Raw genomic sequence first — 23,603 nt, 5'->3', positions numbered from 1 at the left:
TCTGAAAAATCTAAGATAGAACTGAGTGAGGAGACATTTCTGTGAAGATTAAAGTTCACATGGTATGCACCAGAAAAGGGTACCTGCTTTTATGGCATGAATGTTTAGAATGTTTAATTCCTGGTAAAGCTGTTTCTCAAAAAACAAAAGTCGCACTTTAGGATGAACACACAACTTGCATGCACATGTGCACATATTATAATGGCAAACTCCCACTATTATATTTTTTTCCATATTATAATGGGAAACTCCAGTTCAAACTGCTTACAGGATTCAATGTTTTATAAAAGACGAGCCAGTCTATCGAAACTTTCCATGCTTTCCTTCTCTGCAAGGGAAAAGGCAGTGTATGGATTTTTCATAGCATACCTACCGATGAATCGAGGACGTCTGTTTGTAAGAAATGCCATCAAGGCTTATACAGAGAGAAAAACCCGTATGTTACAACCAAATATGCCTTCAGAAAATCTTAAGCACAATAATGCAAAGACACCAATTTTGCTTTGCTGCTTAATTAGGTCTCCTGCCTGCAGCAGGCCATCACATTATGTTGACCTGTGCAATACGTTATGGAAGAGTCACCTCCAGAGAGGCCGAAAGCCGTTTCCATCAACTGCACTGATGCTGACACTAGATTGGTAATATGTCTAATAAGGAGGAGAAAGGGAGATTTGATTTTTTTGTGAATAAATTCACATTTAAGTCTTAAAAAAGTTTTTTCAAAACTTGAACTTATTTTCAAAATCATGAAAAAAGAAAGTTTCCCAATTTTTCCTGTGCTAATTCAATATTTGAGGCAACATCAAGGATTACAGTGCTTATGACATCTTTTATTCAATTCACATAAAAAAGCATGCAGTATTAATGTAAAATGGTACAGTATTAATGTAAAATGTTCAGTGCACATTAGGTAAACAAGTCATTAGCATACAAACCCATTTTTATCATCTATACAGGCATACTGAACACATTTAGAATAATAATGCTTTTTGAGAACAAAATTAAAAATTGTGCTTAACTTCCAAAAATACAAGCCATGTTTGCAATCTTAAAGAAGAGACATTTTCTAACTGAAGTGCTGTAACCCTGAAAAGAAAGAGGCTGCTACCTTATATCTACTTAAAACAAGAGTTTCAGTACAATACAGTGCTATGAAACAGTCTAAGCAGCAGCATTTTCTCTGGGAGGCAAGCTCTGTGGCAAAACTGACAGTGTTTTATAGTAATTTCATGAAACCATAGTATAGCCAGCACTTGCCTTGTATGCACAACATGTAACCCTCAGGAATGGGAACTGTAACCTCTAGAACAAGTTTTTCCCTTACGTACACGACTGATTTGACAAGACCACTTAAAATTGTCCTATTCAAGGACACCGTTAACTGTGCTCACAACTGGAAGGTCATGTAACCTGACAATGAAAAAAAAATACACATATCCAAGTTAAAAAAAAAAAAAGCCTTGCCGAAGAAGAGAATCTGGAATGGTTCTTCCCTAGGAAAGAGCTTGTTAGGGGCAAGGGAACATTCAGTTTTCACTTAGTCAAAAAAGACAGGACTAGATTGCATGGAAGTCATTAAAAATGAAGTTCACTTGGGAAATATTAAGCATTTGCAGGTTGACAACTTTGAGTCACGTTTTATTTCCAGCCAGAGTCAGTTTTTGGTTGTTTTTGATGGACTAGCACTAGAAAGGCCGCTCTGAATTTTCCTCTTGGTTGACTGACTGACATTTTTATTTTTCCTTTCAGGAATAAAAGGAGAAACCCAAGGAGTGTTAAGCTGATTCTGCAGGTCAGATGACATCTTTAAAAAGCAGGAACCAAACTTTTGTTCCTCAAATAGCCTTTGTGAGTTACTGAACAGTAAACTCTGGGAAAACTCTCTTTGAAACAAACAGTTTGGAGGTTTGATTTCACTAGCCGCTACGTTCTGCCCTGCGAACAGTGGGAAGTGGTCATTCATATCTAGCTCAGATGGGGAGAGAACGGAAAACATAGCAGGTTTCCAGCCAGTTCTGTCAACTGATGCGTCACTTGTCTCTGGACACTTCATACTCTGTTCCTCATCCATTTCTTCCAGTTTCTTCTCAGTTTCATTCAGAAGCTTAGAGCACTCTGTTGACTTTGAAGAATTATCAAGATCAGAGGACTTAAAATTATAGCATGGACTCTTGCTATTGTCTGATTCAGACATCATTGAGTCCAACTCAGAAATTTTATCGAGGTAGGCAGCATCCATAGACGCCTCACTGGAGGTTCTTGTGCGGTTCATTTCAGAAGAGCAGAGAGCATGTAACTTTTTAGGTAAACATGAACTTGTTTTATCACTGGACTTTGCTGGTATTTCATCTGACTGACTAGCTACTGCATTTTGCTCTGGTTCATCAAAATCTAAGTTCTCAGTAAAGTTTGCTGGGCAGGTCCCCCAAAAACCTGATTTTCCTGTAGTAAAACAGTTTAGCTTCTTCTCACTACTACAGCTGCTTGTGCTGTGTTCTGGAGAATCTTTGCTACAGTCATCTGAAGTGTCACAAAACTCCTCAAATTTCAGTTTTCTCAGGAAGGATGATGGCTTCCTCGTATTTTCTTTTCCATCAGGAGTGTTCAGCTGAAGGCGACTGAGAGACAGAAAAGGAGTGCATGGTGCTGGAAGCTCATAAAGTTCTTCATCCTTAAACGGGGTACATTCCTCAATTTTATTCCACTGCTGCTCTAAGCAGGCATCCATATTTGTAGGGCCTTCATCTAGGAGAACTCCTTGACATCCTGGAAATAGTTCTTTCTTTGGAGCACACTGGGTGTTTGACCCATTTGAACCATCTTGACTAACAGAGCTTGAACACGTTCCACCACCTGTCGTCAGCTCTTCGAGACTTTCAGGACTTTGACTGGTAGTCAAAGCTTTTTTCTCTAAGCTTTCAACCTGGCTTTTCAAATGTGCCGTGTCTTCTTCAGTGCTCTCAGTTTCTTTAGCATCTGTGGAAAGTGCTCTCTCACTAACCGCACTCACAGTTTGGGTTCCTTCGCCTGCGCTTTTCAGCTGTAAAAGCTGACACTCCATTTCTTCTATGTATTTATCACTTCTTTCCAGTGCCTTTTTTAGGCGGTTCATTTCACGTTCACTCTGTTCTACCTTGGACTGAAGTGCAGCTACTGTAAACCTACCAAACCTGCAAGAAGTGAAAAAGAAAGAAGGTATTAAGTCAGAAAAAGACAGGTTCTCCAGGAGCCTTTTGAGCTAATTTCAAAAAGGACAAAGCTACTATACATTCTGTTAATTTGAAAACAAAAATCAGAACTGCAGTTCCCTGCTATTTATGAAAAAAACCCCATCATATATAATGTATAGGTGGGGGTGAATACCTCAAAAGCCAAAATTAAACTATTAGCGGTAGTAAGGCAATAACAAGCAGATTACCCTTCCAGGGGCTGGTTCTATCAATTCAACTCAAATATGCATGAAGAATTATCCCCTAAAACAATGGCAAAGATTTATGATAACATTTGAACAGTGGTCCACATCTTGAAATATTTACATTCAATCATTTTCCTACAGTACAGCAGTGTTTTACAATACATTTCTTACACAATGTCACCTTGTCAAATATAAAACGCCAATATGAAATTCAGAAATTGCAATAGTCCTTTGTGGTGGTTTTTAAATACTTATGTAGACCATTTCAATTACGTTCCTGCTAGATATACAGCTTTTCCCCGATCATCACATGGATAGTACTTCCCCTTATTTCAGGGCTACTTGTTTTTTTGAGTCTTATACCTGGAACAATGTAATTTCTTCCTTGACTCTGATACAAAAAAGCACCACTTGTGGTTTGCAAAGGTTGTGTGTTTGCGTGGCTTCTAGCTTGAGCACATTTTCAACTGCAAAGATACAGACCTCATCTTCCCCCCCATCCTCCACCAGCTTTCAAAACTGACCTTCCCCAGAGGGCAGGTGAAGGTTTCAGCTATATGCCCTGACTAATTTTAACCTGTCACTGACAGGTGGGCACCAGGGAATTCCCTGCTCCATCCGAGACTTTCAATTTACAGAAAATAAAAACAATTAAAGTTCTGGTATTATTAGGAAGGAAGGAAGGACCTGCAGCCAATCTAAAACTCTGACACGTATGGTGTTTATATCACAGAGAAATGACAATTCTTTATGTAGGATAATGCTAAACCCCACTTTCCATCTTGCAGCTCCATGTTACAGCACAGGTGTACATCCACTGTTTCAGTGCTAAGACTGCCTGGTGTTTCTCTCCTGTTTCTTAATCTCTCTCTCGTCAAAGTCAGAGGAAATCCCTCTTCCATCCTTCCCAAAACTTCCCCATTTCAGCCCCTCACCCCACCGTAAGATGCTCCTACTGCAACAATGAGACCAATGAGATCTGCAGGCACTTTATCGTGGTCTGTGACTATTACCGGTGAAATTGCCACAAAACTAGGCCCACATTTCCAGCAAAGCATCAAACTGTGTTTTGTTTCTTCAGTTCCCGAACACAGAGCAATATGAAACTGCTCTATGTCTCTAACTGCAATGTAGTCAAGCACACAGTCATCGGGGAGGGGAAGAAGGGGTATCACAATCACTGAGCAAGTTGGACACTAGTGACCACATCTGAGGTACTTAACTGTTCACCTTCTTTTGAGTATTTACAGGACTTTGACGATTTTGGTGTAGGTGGTTCAGTGGTGGGTAAGAGTCGTACAACAGGCCGAGTCAGTTCTTCTACAGAATTGCCACCAGATCACATTTCAAATCAGATCTGCCCTAGTTTGAACACACTTTCTTTATCTGCCACTCGCTAGTTTGTAGACATGAAGTGGCAAGGTAGTGGTTTTATATGTAGAACAGGAGCATTTAAGAATCACCTCTCCACACACAAAGAGGCTGGTTTGATTGTAATTCTACTAAGGTGAGCAATTCCCTGTCCTCCAGTGATAATAAAAATGAAGATGGCCCACTTTTCATTTGCTCATTCTATGGGCAGCAAGTTCTCTAATTTTTTGTTACAGCAGCTCCTCCATTTCTAGTTGTGTATAAGAGGGAAGTGGAAGGAAAGTTGTACAAGACTTCCTTCCTCCCCCATATGAAAGCAGATAAAAACAGAATCATAGGAATTCAAGGATTTTGCACTGTATTTTCAGCTGAAGGGGGTTACAATGAAATAACCATCTTCATATACAGCGCATTTTTACTTATTATCTCCTTCAATAAAAGGAATTCAGATTTCGATTTAAAATATGAAAGCAGACACTGCAGCATGGCAAGGGCCAAGCAAGATCCTCCCTGCTTCCTAGATCAGGCAGATACAGAAGTATTTATTTTGCCTTCCTCTAACAGACCTAATTACACAGCCCTAGAGAATCAATAAAATTTACGTTGCTTAAAAAAGTATATAAGAAATGATGCAAAACCACAAATAGCTTAAGAGTCAAGTGAGATGTGGAAAAATGCTTATGCAAAATAAGCAGAATTCTCTAGGACCTGCTGTACCAGACACTTTGACATAGAAATTAAACATGTTTATATGCATACCTGGCAATTCTTTTTTTTTTTTTTTTAAATGGAAGAACGGTGTAATATGTTTATTTAATGTAAATAGCGTTAGTGACAGCCTGAGATTTGCTTATGAGGAATAAGAATTGTATTCTCACGTACAACTTGAGAACAAGTGTCCTCAGGTTAAAGAAATACAGTATGTTGTCCAAAGTCAAGGAGCATCACTAATATGTTAATTGTTGCAGAGGGATATGTTTGGGAATTTTGTTTTTTAGAAATGGAGCATCTGACATACTGCCTACAGTTACCTCTGCAGTTAAGCATCAGAGCAGTAGCTGCTTTCTGTTCCTGCTTTGAGATTTGCACGCAGTTATTTCCCAGATTTTCATGGACAAGCATTTTTAAGTCAGCCATACCACAATGCACATATTTAAACCAATTACTCTAGGCCAAAGATGACCTAGATGTTCAATGACTGGCCTGGCAGGTCAGCTGACAGCTGACATGCATTTTTGCTTAGTCAGAACCCTCCCCACCCCGCCAAACTATTGTCCTAAGAGCTTTCCTCCCCCTCAATTGTATGCTGAGCTGTCATAGCCAAAAAGTTATGGCCTGATGATAATAATAATCTTAAAATATAGTTCAACTATATGAAAATAAATTAAAATTTGTCCTGATACTCTAGATAAGTTATTTTCCCTAAAGTATCCGACCCATTTTACACTTGGGAACAAGTGGAGACATCCATCAGTAGAAGTACAGGTATTACTACACTTGTAATAGGGAGCACTTTTCATAACTTCACCCACGGAGAACGTATTTTCAGCGTTAGGGTTTTGTTCTTCAGTCACGGCCACATAAACAAGGAGTTTGTATCTCACTATATTTGTTTCAAATACATCCTTTCTATTAAATGCTGAAAGTCCAGAAAAACTAGCACTCACTTACAAAGCATCCTCCTATATAACACGTTTTGACTTACTGCCCTCTTCAATAAAAGGAATTCAGATTTTGGTTTAAAATGTTAAGGGAGCTACTGTATTTCAGGTGGAATCTGGATCGTTCCACATAGGCACCTAGTGATATTTTAGATGGCTTAAGTTCTTTAGATGGTCCTGGCCTCCAGCTAACGCTCTAGAAGGATACAGGTCTTGAATAGGTTCTGCATCACAGCTGCCAGTCCTGGGCAGTATGATGTCTTAAGTGACACTCGATGCCTATTATTAGGCAATTGAGCTTCATGTTTCAGGACCTTTCTTCAGCTAGAGTCCTTCCCCTTGCCCCAACAGTATTCTAACCTGACATAAGAAATCACAAACTTAACAATCAGCTCTCATCCAGAGTGACAAAGAAGAACTAACGATATAGCTGCATTGTTTGAGTAACCCCTTTTCACATTACTCCGTGACTGCTCCCTCACAGTTGTGTGTGAATACTCCTGAAGGTGTCCATTTAGAAGCTGTGGAAGTTTGGGCTCAAGTTTACTAGACTCTCACCTACAACAGATCAGATTTCTTCAGTTATTTCTTCCCTTCTTACCTCAGTTCGGCTACATCAGGTTTAAGGTTTTATTTTCAGACAGTAGTGGTCATAGTAGGGCTGTCTAGTCAAGCCCTCAGCTCCACATGGACTTAGTATAAAACCAAATAACCTCATATAAATATTTACCTTTGTGTCTATTAAGCAGCTGCAGCAAATAGACCTTTCCTATACAACCATATACAGAACACTAGGCCTGCCAAGATGCCGTGGAAAAGACGATTCTTCAGTTCTTATCACGTGATAATCCAGACTGGGGAACACCCTGTGGTTCTTGCTCATGTAACTGAGGCAACTTCCAAAAGAAACTAAGAGTGGCGGAGTGGGAAAAGACAGTGTACAGTCAGGGCTCCTCATAGTTTAACATTAGGGCAATGCCAGAGTGCACATCCAAACCTGGTCCCATTTATATGTACATTTTGATGTGAGGTCTGCAGTTAGAGGTGACAAAAAAATTGGAAAGTCATGACAAACAGCTGGAAGACCTTCCACCTTCCACAGCCTCCCTCCTGTTTTGTTACCTGGAAAGTTAAAATGTAGTAGAAACATTTACTATTGATATTTTTGTAAGCTTGTAAAAGAACAAGTTCCTTCCAATACGAACGGATACTGGGCAATAAATGCATTTCACAGTCCAGTTCACAGACTGCAAACCCATCTGAAGACACACGGCCCTTCTTCATGAAATCGCTCCTGAGCACCATAAAGTTTATTTCCTTCCCATCACATGAGTAAGGCTAAGCTTTTCTGTTTGTTTGATGACTGTAGAGCAACAGGATTTGAACAGAGGAACAGTCCAAATAAGCTATAATGTTTGAAAATAGCTTCTCTTTCCTCTTAGGGAATTGGGAGAATTGAAACAAATACAAAGCCTCTTCAAGCACTTTCACATCTTTCACTGAAGCAGCACTTATCTTCTACATAGGAAAGGCAGAGTGTACCAAGCTTGGTGAATACCAGGCCAAAAAAGATAACTTCAGAACTACTCAAAAAACAGCGAAAATCTCCTTAAGATTTTAGACTTTTGCACCCACAATGGGTGCTTCCTCAGGGTATAACACTATGATTCGAGAACTCAAAGGTGTTTTGCAGGCTACAAAACAGCATTTTGTCCCATTTAATTTTTCTAAGGCCACACTGCAGCTGGTTTTAAATATAACCACTTCTTTGGGACAGCAAGCTTGCTGGGAGATAGAAAATAGCCCAGTTTTCTATCTAGGAAGAGAGAAGCATTCTTTCCTTCTGTACTCTGGACATATGTTATCAGAACCTCGTTTGTAGGCTCAGTGAAATTCAGTGAAATACAGACTGAATTAAATAATCTGGCATTAACGGAAATACTTGATTTGGGTAAAAAGTGAATGTTGTACACAATGACCTAAAAAGCCAACAGCCTTGGATTTCAGTGTGCAGATACTTGAAGTCACAAATCAAGACAACATAAACAGTAAAAATGGAGAAGGAAGAAAAAAAAAAACACACCTAAGAGATAATGCAACAATTTTATGCATGTCATAGATAGTTTTTCAGACTGGGATTTTAACTGGCAGAAGAAATTAAATATTAAGGAAAAGGACTCCTAAGAAGCTTAGAAGTCTGTTTCAAACTAATTTGAATCTAACCATTCATAAAATACGCTATACCCTGGAGTAGACAGACTTACTAGCTATTTTCCTTCAGGTAAAAAGCGAATATTCCTTTGCCAAAAATGCTTTTAGATCCATTGTGCTCTGCCAATGGACCTAATGTTTTTCTGTTTTAAGTAGAGCTGGATGTAACAGGGCTTTATCATCCTGCAAAACTTGAGTTTCTGAAGTTTTCCTGTTCTGTACTAGAAAATCACAAGTCACTGAAAATTCCTTAGGAGAAAAACAGCAAGCAAAACAGCTACCTGCAGAACAATCATCAGTCTGTTTTGCTTGAAAAATGGGAGACTAATTTAGGCCTCTGGTAAGAACCAGAGCTAGAAGCTTATTTCGTTTTGCTTTTCAAATGCATGTCCCAACTAAAAGACAGTTTGGTATTCTGATTAAGGTCTTGGCCTTCCCATCTCTGTTTTGATCTAAAATTGAACTGTGGGCCTGAGGAACTCTCCCCCCAAAAAACTTTCTTCAGGAAAAAATTTCTGATGAATCAGCATTGCTGATTGAAAAATTGAGGGCGGGAAACCCCCCCCCCCCGACACTACTGCAATGTCAATTTTATTGACGTTTATGACATTTTTCAGTAGGTTTTAATGGATATGAACAAAGAAAAAAAAACAGCTCAAGATTATGATAAAAGGAAAGTTTTTTAATTGACCATTGAAGAAGGCTAATTATATTTTTCCTGTGAAGTCAAAGGTTAGGTCTGTGTTACAAAGGGACCATTCACCTGCCATCAGTGTTTTCTTTGCTATAAGGCAGAGCCTATTACAGTATTTTGGGTTGGAACATTTAGCTTCAGTGTTACTATGCACAAAATGAGTGCCCAATTCGGGGCAATGGGACAGTGAATAGTGATAAATCCTTTCACAAATAGTTTAACTGATACAAATACTAGTTACATAGGCCAGTGGTTTAAGCATGATTTCACATGCAGCAGTTTGAAGCTCACTAAGAACTATATGACAAAGAAACAATAATAGTGAAATTACGTAGGAACACTCAATACTACTTAAAATTACAGTAGAAAGCTGTTCAGCAACTTTTCCCAAGATTTATCTTTGAACGATTCTGAACGAAGTACACCAAAAATAACTGCACAGGTAAATCAGTGTACCTGCACAGAAAGATTAATTATAGTGACATTGCTGGGATTATGCCCTCAGTTCTGGATTTCATAAGGGAATAGTGTTACTGTAGTCACTGTACAGTGTGTGAAGCCTAGCTGAAAGACCTTTAAAGCATTAGTTATCAAAGTTTGCCACAGGAACTGAAAGAACATTTGAAAAGGAGTCTCAATGTATCTGTTAGGCACAACTTTTCCTTACATACGCGTACATTCTTGTAGTACATGCAAACACACCACTGGATTCAAAGCAGAACTAAAGCCGAAGTTGGCTAAAGCAAGGTGCAGACACGCAACTTTCTGAAGTGTTAGAGCTGTTCCTGAACCACTTTAAGCCTAATTCAACTCACGTACTCCGAACAATATCCAAGCACAACTCCGGAGTTAGCATGGGCCAGAAATCATTCCCAACAGGCAGGCAAGATGTGATTATTTGTTTTGGAGATTAAAAAAAAAAAGAGTTTGAACAGTCTGAACAGTACAGATGTGGACAGGCCAATTCAGCTGGCCTCTGGGTTACAAAACAGCACTTGGCACTATCCAGTTTCTAATAACATTTGGGTACTTCTAAGAAGGAAAGTGGTCAGCTATTCTGAGAAAATATGTAACTTGCAACAAAAACTATTTTTTTCCTCGTATCTAATTTTTCTGACCAACAGGAAGGAAAAACGTGAACAAGCTAAAAGATATTGTGAAATTCTCTCCACTGGAAGTTTAGTTCACCTCAGTAAAGCAGAATCAGGCTAGATGATCTAGTCTCTTCTAGCCCTTCTTTTCTAGGATGTATTGAGTTGCATCTATATACTTCTCAAGTTTGTCAACCGCTCTAGACTCTTATGGGAAAAACATAATTTCCAGAATCCTTTTCCATCTCTAAGACCTTAAACAGTGCTAGGGAATACCAGGTCAGAATGTACCTTTGTACATTTAACATCTTAGCACAAGGATAGCACATGTCCTTTACTGTGGTTTGAGTAACGAGTCAGTCAGCAAGGAAATGCTCCACAGATGGATTTTATCTTCAAATAAGTGACTTGTGAGCTAGAACAAAACCTAGAGAGCTCTCCTCTCACATTACACACACAAAAAAGCCCCTCCACCAAAGTCATCCTCTCCATCCCAAAAAAGCACTGTATAAACCTTAGGATAATGCTGTCCTTAACTTTTTAAGGTCTAAACCAGGAATAGCTTGGCTGAAGTCAGGAAGGCTATACTCATAGAAATCTAGTGAAAATAATAAAAATTTAAAAATAAGATCACTTAAGGATCAGAAATGGGAGAAATGCTTCATGAAATACCTCAAAGAAGAGGCACCTTATCACACAACTGTGATCAGTATGACAGAATACCTGTTTTTGGGAGTCACTGTCACTGATGTCGTAACTGCTTGAAGCAGAAAATTATAAACAGACATCAGTTCTGGGAATGTTGTCGTCATGCTACAGAATCCTGATTCTGCATACCTCGACCAGACAGAAAGCTATCAGGGACTTTCTTTGAATCAGGAATTAAGTCCACAGATTAAATGCTGAAGGGTGCGGAAGGAAGAAGAAAATGGAACCAAACACAAGGAACCAGAAATTCTGTACTTTGTAACAGACCTTCTACTTTGACAAAAGGATAACAGACTTAAATGAAATTCTTCTGTAACAAAAGAAAGTTAATCATAGAATCCAACCGATAAATCCAGTCCTTCAATTCTGGCCAGATAATACGAGGACCATAGTATTTGCAGCCAGTGTATATTCCTTCTCTGAAAGCTTGCTGCTATTCTGTAAGTTGTATTTATCACAAATCTATGAGTATAAATATCAAAGTCTACCTTGGAGACACATATACAACCCCACGTACGCTACCACAGTTTTAGGTTAAAGTTCTACAACAGTTAAGCAGTCTATAAATAAAATATGGTAGCTTTTAAAATATTTACATACTTTTGGGGTGATCTACTATCAACTTCAGCTTTTAGTCGCAAATTCTCTCTTAAAAGGCTATTGTTTTCCATGCTCAGTTTCTTATTTGCCTAAGGAAAAAAAGTAAAAAAAAAAAAAAAAAGAATTAAGTATACAGTAAAACAGAAATGACTTCTAATATTTATAACACAAGCTGTTTCTGCTTTTTAAAGAGACAGAACTAGAAATGTGAAGGTAGGAAACAGCCCTCAGACAGGGACACCACTTAAAAAATTACCATGGGAAATGGCTTGCAAAACTGAATAGCGAACAGACATTTTTTATTTATATACCCAAAATACATTGCAAGTGTCCTATCTAGGGAAATAAACATAGCTATGTTAGTTAGTACAGAAAGTCATTAAGGGGATGTACTAATGGCAATTCCATGTTTTTTTTTTTTCACATGACTAAATACTTTAAGTACATTAACATTACAATGTGCAGGTATCAGCAAAACTGATGTTGAACAGCTTACCCCACCCCAAATTAGAGTAAGATTACTCTGTTTTTTTTTTTTTGGTTGGTTATTTTTAAAGCACAGTTATCCTATGGATGTAAATCCATTATGACAAGCTATTTGCAGTCTTTCTTCACTTTCTTCCATGACGTTGATTAAAACTCCTGATTCACAACCCTTCTCACTCCTTGAATTGAGGTCAATTCCTTCTTCTCAGTTCAACGGATACACTTGTTAACAAGATACTTCATATCAAGAGAAGTTTTCCCGCTGCCGTGTTTCAGAACAATGAATGCCACCATCCTAACAAGGAGAAAATACTCTTTGCACTTCATAGTCTGCTCAATTTCCATAAGCTGAAAACAGCACCAATGATCCAAGACTTGTAATTCATAGTCTCAATCGGGCGATACTTCCACTGCATACCAAAAGTATAATCTAGGGTTAGATCCAAAGTAGGAGATAAGCAACTGGAGTGAAACGTACTTCATCAGAAGCCTCAAACTGTGCATGAAGAGAGGCAGAAAGCAAAAGAGTTATACAAATATCCCCAGCAAACATCAGGCAGCCATTCTGAGTTAGCCAAGAGCAAATGCTGAGAACAGCTTGTCTGGAAACCTCTGCTAGAAATCTACACACCTTTTCCCAAATAATAGGGCTTAAAGTAGCCAGAGGAAGTGATGCATAGCCCTAAACAGTAATTTATAACAAAGGATGAAGGGAGGCATTCCAGCCACCTTTCCAGATGAAGGCAAGACAGGGTAGGTGGGTGGGTGGGAAGCAAGATTCCCAGGGCCAGAATGAGTAAATGGAACTTTCTGCTAAAGGAGGGATGAAGCCAGGGCTTGGATATCCAAGTGTCACAGCTCTTTTAGTTTATGTATTAAAAAAATAAAAACCCCAAAAGTTACCCTGAAAGCAAAGAATAAGAATCTAGGACCCCACACTTTCAAAGTAAACCATTCAACCACAGACAAAGCCCCACCTCTTTTTCCAGTGACATAATTCCAGCTCAGATAGGAGATTGCCTTAACTCTTGTAGAGCAGGTAGGTAGGGCACCCACCTGGCACATGGTGAGGCAGAATCAAACCTCTCTGATCTCCTTCTTCCTCAGCAAGTACTCTATCCTGTAAGCCAGTAATCTGCAAGGGATCCCTGGTCACAGTACAACGTCTAGATTGATTATTCCATGTAACCGTGCTATTAGTGAGCAAATTTCATCTACTTTACTACTGAGTTTGTATCACCCCTTTATATTTGCTTTGACTGTATTCGAAGTCACAGTGCCTACTTTGGGAGTCTCGGCCCACAGATGTTAAACGCTGTAATGTGGCCACCAACTCTTCATTCAGCCTGGTTTTAAAAAGAAAGTGGCTGCATTCACATTTTCTGAGGGACTCTGTCTCACTGGGAAGTGTGAGAGGTGCTCCAAGCTCTTGGGTCAGGTATTTCAGGGGTAAGAATGTCTCTAGTTCCAGATCGAGCGTAAGCAGAAAAGAGGTGTCATGCTGTTCAGATTGAGGTTGTTTAGTATACACTCACAAGTGAAAGAAGGTTAAAAGAAGAGCCAAGTGACTTTAGGTACTTCTAGAATTGGGCAGCTGCCAAGCAAGAAACAGATGGGAAGAAAGTGCTTGGAGGGCAGTTTTGGACTTGGTCCCTAAAGCCCATCTAAATCTTTATTTGGATCTAATCCTTAACTAAATCCAGAGACTCCACAAGCATAAAAACCCTGCTTTGCTAAGGCTCAAGTTACGCTGCAAAAAAACAGTCTCTGCTACATTCTTATTTTTACTGATTCAGGGAGAAAGTTAAGAACTCCAATCACCACAAGAAAGAGGCACTGCAGTTTAGCATAAGAAAAAAGAACCACCCCCCAACAGGAAAAAAAGAAAGAATCCCTCCCCCCCTGCCGCCAAGACTGGCGGACGAGAACCCCCTTTTTCCAACTAAAAGTAACTCTGAAGCTCCTAGGATGCTCTTAGGATAGTGGGACGTACGTGTCCTGACTTGTAAAGTTCAAGTCTGAATTCAACCAAGCTATTAAAAAGGGAATTTTGGAAACTCTGTTTACTCCTTTGTCCCATTTTTCCTGTTTATCAAGCAGGGTTCTATCTCGTCTAATCAAGATCAGAATTCGCTTTAGACTACGCACATGCAAATCTAGAGGCATCCTATTAATGACAACAGAATGGCAGAGCCATATGACGTGACCCCTTGAGTCTGCGGCAGAAGAAAAGTATAAACACTCTTACTGCTTTAAAAAAAAAAAAAAGTGCTAATGTATCCTAAATACATAAAGCTTCAGTTCTGCAGGAGGCAATCCTGGACTGCCAACAGAAGAAAATGATAGCATTTTGAATAAATGCAAGTCAAATTTTCTCCAACTTGCCCTTCAAATTCACCTTGAAATTTTGTTCTCATTCAATGTTTGAGGCCAAATGTTTGAGGCTGTTCTTCTCGTGCCTGTAGGTAGATTTTCCAAGATATTTTTATTTAGTTGTATTTTCATATGATTCTTTATCTCCCACACCCCTCCTTCCGCAATCTGAAGTTTTGTTTTATAATACATTCAAGATGTATAAAAAAGTTACAGGTTTCCAGTAAAGGATCTTTTGGTCATAAAATGCTGAAGCTTGTCCATTTTAGGTCAAAGGGTCAAGTTACTCTGTCTCAGCAAATTGCACCAAAAATATCGGCTAGCATGGAGAGCAATAGTGCAAAATCTGCCTCAGCCAATTGTACTATGTTTGGCCACTGAACGTTGTAAAATAGATATATTATATAGATTATTGCAAGCCTTAAAAATCTGGTCATCGATACTGGAGACAAGTGCTACTATAATCCAATTACCAAGCCACAGAATGACAAAGGAGTTGAAGAAGAGTCACATACAAGACTCACTAGAATAAGCAATAACATCTGACGCTTGCTAAGGCTATACAGAAATACTGTGATATACCAACAGTCACTGGAGTTCAATTTTTGCCCTCCCTTTTGGATCTATGAAGTACCCAGAGGTCATGCTAACTCTCACCCCTGCTTAATGAACGTGAAACAGTTACACTGCAGCACAACTGAAGAAACACGTATTTATTACCTCTTTCAACTTCTCCACGTTATCTATCACTTTTTCACATATATCATTGGCAGCTTTAAGCTTTTTGCTCCATTCCTCCAGGGTTTCTGGGCCAGTGCTACTTGCTTCATCTATGGACTCGTTAGTTTCATCACTATGGCAAGGTAAAGCTGATGTAGTAGGATCCAGAAGAGATTTCAGCTGTGTCTGTAAACCGAGATTTTTACCTCTCAGATCTTCCACTTCTTTTTGCAGGGATTCTATTTCATCCTGAAGGCACCAAAAATTAAAATATTACAGGAATTAAGACAGTAAGTCAGATTAATTAAACAATACTGGCAATTTCCCATAGTATTTTTAAAACATCGGTGCTCTGGCAAGCCCAAATGCATGCCTTTACTTTAACAAAGCTAAGTATGCTTACGTGCTGTGCTTCAGGCAGGATTTTATCAACACGCACGCTGAAGCGTGGTGCAGGCTTTAGTGAAGGAAATCCCCTGACTACATATACTGAACAAGCTGGCTGGGAGACCACAAGCTTTAGAGTATTCAGCAACAAGGATCTATTACTATGGCACTCTGAGATGACTTTCTGCATAAACAGTGTTCTTAAGGGCATCCTCTCCTGACTCATTTGCTGTTAACTGAGCATTATATGCAGGAAACATCCTGAAACATCACACGCCCAGATGCAGAAAGTCTCTAGATTAAAAACGGCCACAACACTGCCTGGAAGAGGTTGCTCAAAAGTAACAGTGGCACCAACGTAGAAAAGTTACAGATTCTCAAGACCAATGAACAAGGCTCTTAACCTGCATCAACCGGGGAGCCACGGAGAAGCACTGACTTCAATAACCTGTTGTGTAAGGCGTAACATAAATGATTTATCTTGAAACATGTCTTCTGCACTGCTTACTCTCCTAATACTGAGCTTGAGCAACTCAAGAGTTCTCAAGCAAGCTAGAAATGGCATTTAAATAAATCCAGGACATATTTGTATTAATAATCAACTTACTTTTTTTTTCCAGCATAGGAACAACCCTTTTAAAACTGGAAGGGTTTTTTTTTGGAAGAGATTTATATTATCCTATCTCCAGCTATGTGATTTTGGAGGTGACTTAACAGAAATGCAGGAAACTTTCTTCTGATCCCTCTGTGAAAGAAACTGCACTATAGGCATACCTAGTGTTAAAGACAACTCTAATTTCAGCAACGCTGGGGATATATACAGTGTCTGTTTCCTTTCTGAAGAAAATGCTCTCATCTCATCTGGGAGTGGAATTTTTCATGATACTCAGGAACTGGCTATACTTGGCTAACTCTAAATTAGACAGAATTTCACTACCGACTTCAGTGGGATCACTTCGACCAACAGCAAACGCTCTCTCCTTATCTCAATCAGAAGACAGGTTTTTAATGCGGCTGACTTCCATGTAGATTCAGTACCAAGCTTTGCTCAAAGAAAAAAAAAAAAACACCAGAATCCTGAAAGCAAAAAGATATCTTGTACACAGTAGTTTATCAGTTGCAGTTCATGTGGAAGGTCACAATGCTTTCCACACACCTACCTCATATTCTTTGTGGAGTAATTCAAGTCTGGTTTTACGCAGGTGTTTTCTGACTGTCGGACTAAACACAGGATCACTTTCACTCGTTCCTCCTAAAGCAACAAAGGATAAAGAATCACTAATACTGTTTCTCTTTCAGTCATTTCAATGTCAATAGCCCACCTTAGAGTGTTTTTCATACTGCCAGCCTTATAAATATAGCTGAATAGTGGACCAAACTACCACAGGAAATTTTAAATCCCTACTATTTTCAGAACAGGTGACAGAGAGTATCTATTAGTGATATTTAGACATCATAATCCTCTCAAAGCAGAAAGACAACTTCTTAAAATTTTCAGACTTGTATTTCTGTTGATAGAATTCTATTTTATTGAAGATCATACTATTAAAACAAGGCTGGGATGGGGCGGGAATCAAGTCAACATGTATTTAGCACAAAATAGCGTAAGTTTATAACATAAAATTGTTCAGACACATTTTTCTGGCAGAACTAAATAGCAAAGCTGATATTTTACCTCAAATCAAGATCCCAGTATTTCCCAACTCTGGGGAAGTTCAGATCCTCATTCAAGTTTTATATCTTTGACTTCTTTCTTTATTAGGAGACATTTTCTTAAAAAATTAAGAAAAGGGAAAGGGAAGACAAAAACTGAAGACCACATGCCCATTCAAAATTCTGTATCGAAGTACTCTATTTCCCAGCTAAATAATGTCCTCTTAGGTCAAAAGGCTGCAATACACAGGCAGAGTATTTGAAGTGAGATGCATTTTTCTTCCAGTTAAATGAACTGTCCAATCAAGATCTTAAAAAAAAAACAATCATCAAAAATGATGGGTACTTGCTGCCTGTGAATAATCAAACCAGTAATATAAACATAATCTTTGGAACTTTTACCTTGTAGATATGTACACTTCTAGAAAGGTTTAAAGTCAGTTCTTCCTCAAAAACGGTTAAAAAAAAAAAAAACCCACATACACAAAAAAGAAAAATATATCCAGATATCTCTGAGCATAAAAGCTCAAAGCCAAAAGTTGTCCTCACCTATAATTTCCTTGCAGGGATTTTCAGGTGTGATAGGAATCCTGCAAGCTGGACACTGATTATTGTTCTTCAGCCACACATCAATACAAATGGAACAGAAGACATGGTTGTTGACACAGATGACTGGGTGACGGACCTTTTAGCATTAAGAAAAAGAGCAAGCAAACAAAGAGAGGCTATGAATACTTTACATCTTTTACAGGTAATGAAATATGAAAACATACTACCCCAATTCCTCAGTACAGGTCTAGTCTTATACAGGAAAAAGAAAGTATTGTTCTATCAGGCTAGAGTGATCTCCTGACTTACAGTGCCAAGCCTCCCTCTTACTGGTGGCACCAAAACTATAACCATCTTCACAAAGCTAAAGTCCTTGATCCCAAGAGCTCATCAATACACAGTGTGGTAGGTACACTTCCAAATTACACCACCTTATCTCATTATCCCTAAAACTACAGCCAGGTACTCCAGTGAAATGCACTTGCCTCCCTTGGTAGAGGGATGCATTAACCAAAAGGCATACATTAACTAATTTCCAAAAGTGAGGGAATGGGGGATTGCTTCCAGCAACAGCCACCACTTTGTCTTGGAAGAGGCATCACAGAAATGGACAGGATTTCAGATTACATTTAGCCTGCACATAATCAGCTATATGGAAATCAACCTTAAAAAGAATAAGGGCCAAATCCACAGAGCAGAAATATGAACCAGTAATTACTAATTCAACCCTCCTGCTAAATATGCATTACTGCTGAATAAGTCATTACCTAAGAATGGGGCAGCTGAAACCTTAAATATTCCAATCAGATTCAGATCCTTTCAACAAGCCTCCCCCGCTTCCAAACCAGCAGTGTAAACAAACATTTAGAAAATATTAATGATAATGCATTATTCTCTCTTGTCACTTAACTGTAAATCCTGTTTGAAAGTGAGCGAGCACAGAGGCACCAAGTACGACATGGAAGAAAAAAAAAAAGGCTCCCCTGTATCTACGCCTTAGTGAAGCCTGTGTTATAGCCTACAGGAACAGGCACGCTCAAGTCTCTTAAGACTTACCATTAATATCTGTTCGGGTTCTTAAAAATAATTATGTAATTCCTCCACCACCACCTTTGTCCTAGAGATCTATTTTGAGACATACAGGCAGTAGTATCTGTTACTTTAGATTCTACTGTATTGCTTTTATGAAGCACTTAAAATGCAAATTCAAGAGAACTCATACAACTTTTTAAAAGCCCTATCACCCTCAAGATTTTCCTCTTTCATTTTGCTAGAAAAGCAGTCAAACTAAAAAGAAAGATGAAATGCTGGCAGGGAAAAGCAAGCAACTGAAAAGGACAGCTAATAACCATTTTGGAAAACAGACTGGATATGTCCTGTAGTAATCATACCTACACAGTCAGTGTTACACAAGCCAAGAAAAACAAACAAAACCAAAGAAAACCCAAGCATTTTATCACTGAAATACACATGGATGTGATTCAAGGCCCAGATCTGTCAGTTCTTTTCCCCAATTTACTTTCTGTGCCTCTGTCACATTATAGGACTCACAACATTACAAAAACTTCCAGTATGACAGTCTTGAGATTTGTATGTACACAAACAGAAACCGAATTTACTAAAGGTGTGAATAGGGAAACACTAAATGATTTATCCAAGTGTCTGTAGACTTTCAACTCTAATTAAGGAGGCTTTTTATGATTAATGCAAGTGTTCACCACTGATTCTTTGAAAGCATTTAAATATTACAGTTTCAAGAATCAAAAATACATCTTTTTTATTAAAAAAAAAGTAAATGATAAAGAGCTTCTCCCAACTTTCTCACTAACAGCTAAAAGAAAATGAACAAACAAACAAAAAAAAACCAGAGAACTTTTTCTCTGGATCAGCTTTTTTCTTATTTAGAAGCAGTCTGAGAAAACTTACATAACTATGATAGGATATAAAGCAAATAAAATAATAAAATCCAAACAGTAAAAGACATTTCAGGAGTGCAGGTCTCCTCCCAGGGGAGCAGGAGACCCTCAGTTACCCCAAACCTGACATGAAAGTGCACTTCTTGCAAGTGAATAATTACTCTGTATCTCTAGCAAAATAGTAAGTCACATTTATTACTCTCTAGGGTACAGTGCTTCTGATTTACACACCTTTACAAGTTTCATTTCAGGGTTGGGGTTTACGATTTTTTTTTTTTTTTGGTAGCTCAGAATCCACACGAAGCAATCCATGCAACAACAACAGAAGCTGCTATTGAAAATCTTGTCAGTAAACACAATGGCTGTTTGAACACAAACTGCTCTTCGTGAAGTCCGAGAGCCACCAGTTGCCGCAAGCTGGTGGCAGGGAGGTAACACTACCTACTCATTATTAAAAAAGCATTACATTCTACTTGAACTACAGCACAGTTTCAGTTCCTCAGTCGACCACAGTGACTAAAAGGACAATAGCGTATCTGGGAAGGCTTGAGTAGGTGGGTGACTTTCAGCAGCTTCAAAATTTTTTCCACTCAGATTGCCTACACTGATTACATTATCACCCTGTTCGCATGCATTGAAGCCTCAAATCCTGAAGGTTTCTGCTTCATTAATTACAATGAGTGGATGATATTACTGAATGAGTCTCTATTTAATACGTGTTTTTACCCTCTCACCGCTATGCATAGCGAAATATGTTAGTTGAAGTTTCTGGGTTACATCAAACCCTTTGCAAATTTTGCAGATTTATGAAGAGGTATTTTCCAATTGCAGGGTGGGCCTTAATATTAAGTGTGAAGCCTATGCTACAAACCACAGAAGTACTAGAACATGTCAGCCCTCCATTCCACTTTCTGCTCCTTCAACAGGACAAAAACTGCAAGACTGCTCCCTCAAAATTAAAACAAACAACCTTTTCTTCCTCCCAACAGAAAACAGAAAAGCTTTTCTTGTTGAAGTCTTTCAACAAAGTTTCAAGCTGCAGAGATTCGTAAGAAAAAATGCAGCCTGAGCAGCCTAACTTTGCCAAAGTTTTAACTTCAGGCATCTAAGAAGGAAAGCGTTCACTGACCTTAATTAGAGATGTCACCACAAGATTCACTTGTAATGTTAATATATAAGCTCAACGCAAGATATGAAGGAAGACGACTGTGGAAATCTTTTCCAGCTACAAACTCAGCTACATCAATTCCTAATCGGTTTCAGAATTAAAAGTGGAAGTATGAGATAGCGGCTTGAAATGAGACAACGGTTTCATAGCAATATATGAGTGAATACATAACAAAGCTATTAAGTGCTTAGATTACTTTGGAAATCACCTGGAACAGATTCAAATTAGCAATAAATTACCAGCTCGTTTTAATCTCCTTTTCAAAGAAAATCCACTCTTCATTACAGATAAAGTTAATTTGTGTTCTCCTCCCTTCACACTAAACAGGTAAATAGAAAAGGAGAGAGGACAACCACACTGGGGATGCCTTATTTGGTTTCTACAGAAAAGCCAAGAAATGCATAAACATGGTTGCTGAAAGCATTGTGCTCTGTCAGAGTTGAGACACTTGCGAAGAGCAGATGTCCGACTATTTCACCACCTATGCTACACCTATTTTGCACATCAAACACATCAATCCTTTTGTCATCTTATCATACAAGCAGCAAAGGTCTTGGAGTAAAGGCCAGGTAAGGTAGAAAGAAACAGGACAATAAATGCCTGAGCAGAAATAACCTTTATGTTCATATTTCCTCCCTTATAATTTCTGTTGTGTTTTGAGAGGTTTGTTTTGTTTTGGAGCACAGGGAAATTAAAAAAAGAGTAGAAATGGGAAAAGAGCAAAGAATCTGAGAAGCAACTTGTAACAGCTATTGGTTTTGGGGGCTTTTGGAGAAGAATAGACTAGCAACAGCCTTCCTCCTCCTGAGGGAGGAAAGGACTGAAATCCTCTCGAGTAAGAAAGAGGAAAATTAATTTTTTTCTCCAAACTGCTGGAATATTGTTCAATGATTTTTTTAATCCACTCAGTTACACATCTTTCTATTTACAAATTCTTTTTTCACTTGTCCTTTGTGATACAGCACCAGGCTCAAACACAAACTTACCCTACGTTTTAAAATATTTGAGCTCCTATAGACATCAGAGGCAGAAAAACCCCCTTAACTTGAAAGCAATGCAACCATATTTTGGAAGGTGGGGCGCTGACCGGGGGTGCCTGGGGGACCTGTGGTCTGCAGCCCTTGCTAGCAGTACCCTGGGGGGCTCCCGCCAAGGGCACGCACAGTCGCCACCATCTGAAAGGTGGCAACAAACCTTCCTGGCAACCCACCTGGAGACTGGATCTCCTCCCGCCTCCCCGGGAACAGGATGGCCCCTCCTGGATCAGGGATCCCAACCTACCCCGAGGCGGGATCCTCCCTGTTGGAGACAGGCTCACTCCTCCTAGGGACCAGACCGCCCACCCACTCCCGAGGGGAGTGGGGGGCCTCCCCTCTCGGGGGATCCTGCCCTGCTCCAAGGCGGGATGATCCACCCACTACCAAGGGAAATGGCCCTTCTTAGAGACAGGACTCTCCCTCTTCGGAGATCACCCCTCCGGCAGGTGGGATCCCCCCCTCCAGAGGAGATCACCCCTCTCGCAAGCGGGATCCCCCTCTCCCTCCGGAAATCACCCTTCCCACAGGCGGGATCCCCCCCTCCCCCGGGGGCGATCACCTCTCCCGCAGGCAGGATTCCCTCTTCTCTCCCCCGGAGGAGACCACCCTTCCCGCAGGGGAGATCCCCCTCTCCGCCCCCCGGGGGAGATCGCCCCTCCCGCAGGCGGGATCGCCCACCCCAACTTTCTCGCCAGCTCAGAACCGCAGCCCCCTTAAAGGGACAACGGCCGGTACGGGCGCGGCCTCGGGCCACGGCCGGGCACCTCCGAGCAGCCACCCTCGGGGGCGAGCCCGACCCCCAACCCCGCAGCACGGAGGCGACCCGCCCGCCCCATACCCCTACCGGGCCGCGCCTGGCCGGGAGGGAAGGAGGGGGGAAGGGCAGCGGCTGCCCCCTGGCCGGGGCTGGCGACAGCGGCGGCGGCGCCGTTACCTTCCCCAGGCAGATGTGGCAGGTGATGGGCAGCGTGAGGGACAGCGTCACGCTGGGCCCGCTCTGCGCCATGGCGGCGGCCGGGCCCCCGCCAGCACGGAAGTCCCGCGGGCGGCAACGGCAGAACAACGGCGAACCCCCCTCGCCAAACTCCCGAGTACGGCAAGCCAGCGAGGCCAACCTGCCGCGCCGGGCAAGGAACGGAGCGCGCGCGCGCGCGCGCGCTCGCGCTTTGGAAGCGTTCCCCTGGAGGGCGGGAGGGGAGCGGCAGGGAAGCGCCGCCATGGCGGCCCCGCCGGCCGCCTCTCACGTTTGTGCCCCTGTCGCTGCACCAAAGCACGCCTTCCCCCCCCCCCCCGCACCCCACCATCACCACCAGCGCAGGCAGCTTCCACTCTGGATCTCGGCCCCCCAGGCCGAGGCCAAGGGCTAGCCGCCCTGGCGAGGAGTGGGGGCCTCCCTGCCCCTCGGCCGTCCCGGCTGGGTCCGCGGCCCACGGGAGCCCTTCCTTGGGCAGCTTCTCGCCCTGGGGGTCTGCCAGCAGGAAGCTCCCCCCGGGGGGTTGGCAGTGGTTGTGGCCTAGGCGCAGCCTTGCTGAAAGGCAAGGCAGGTTTTTGGGTAGGATTCGG

General features: G+C 40.8%; 1 protein-coding gene across 2 annotated transcripts; it reads right to left on the bottom strand.

Annotated features, from left to right (window-relative positions):
- Positions 1-809: 809 nt before the first annotated feature.
- On the bottom strand, positions 810-23,295 carry OBI1 (ORC ubiquitin ligase 1). 2 transcript variants are annotated; one of them, XM_068929351.1, is made up of 6 exons: positions 22,975-23,295; positions 17,920-18,055; positions 16,878-16,969; positions 15,331-15,579; positions 11,752-11,840; positions 810-3,170 (listed from the first exon to the last, which is right to left on the bottom strand). In XM_068929351.1, exons 1-6 carry the CDS (start codon positions 23,257-23,259, stop codon positions 1,655-1,657), a joined length of 2,367 nt encoding a protein of 788 aa, XP_068785452.1. In that variant the 5' UTR covers positions 23,260-23,295; the 3' UTR covers positions 810-1,654. The 2 variants fall into 2 exon arrangements, with proteins under 2 accessions (XP_068785452.1, XP_068785445.1); XM_068929344.1 differs by having other exon boundaries at positions 22,885-23,165.
- Between the last annotated feature and the right edge of the window lie 308 nt (positions 23,296-23,603).

The sequence above is a fragment of the Struthio camelus genome, chromosome 1, assembly GCF_040807025.1.
Source record: "Struthio camelus isolate bStrCam1 chromosome 1, bStrCam1.hap1, whole genome shotgun sequence".
In the NCBI taxonomy this organism is placed as follows: domain Eukaryota; kingdom Metazoa; phylum Chordata; class Aves; order Struthioniformes; family Struthionidae; genus Struthio; species Struthio camelus.
The sequence above is the reverse complement of the archived record's forward strand: the minus strand, read 5'-3'. Positions and strand labels throughout refer to the sequence as shown.

What these genes read in the sequence shown, in the direction of transcription:
- OBI1 (XM_068929351.1), bottom strand. Translation starts at nt 23,259, where the DNA reads ATGGCGGCGCTTCCCTGCCGCTCCCCTCCCGCCCTCCAGGGGAACGCT. An exon ending in TACTCCACAAAGAATATGAG is followed by an intron (nt 15,580 to 16,877) that starts GTAGGTGTGTGG and finishes TGGTGCCTTCAG; the next exon opens with GATGAAATAGAATCCCTGCA. An exon ending in GATAGTAGATCACCCCAAAA is followed by an intron (nt 3,171 to 11,751) that starts GTATGTAAATAT and finishes CACTTCTTGCAG; the next exon opens with GTTTGGTAGGTTTACAGTAG.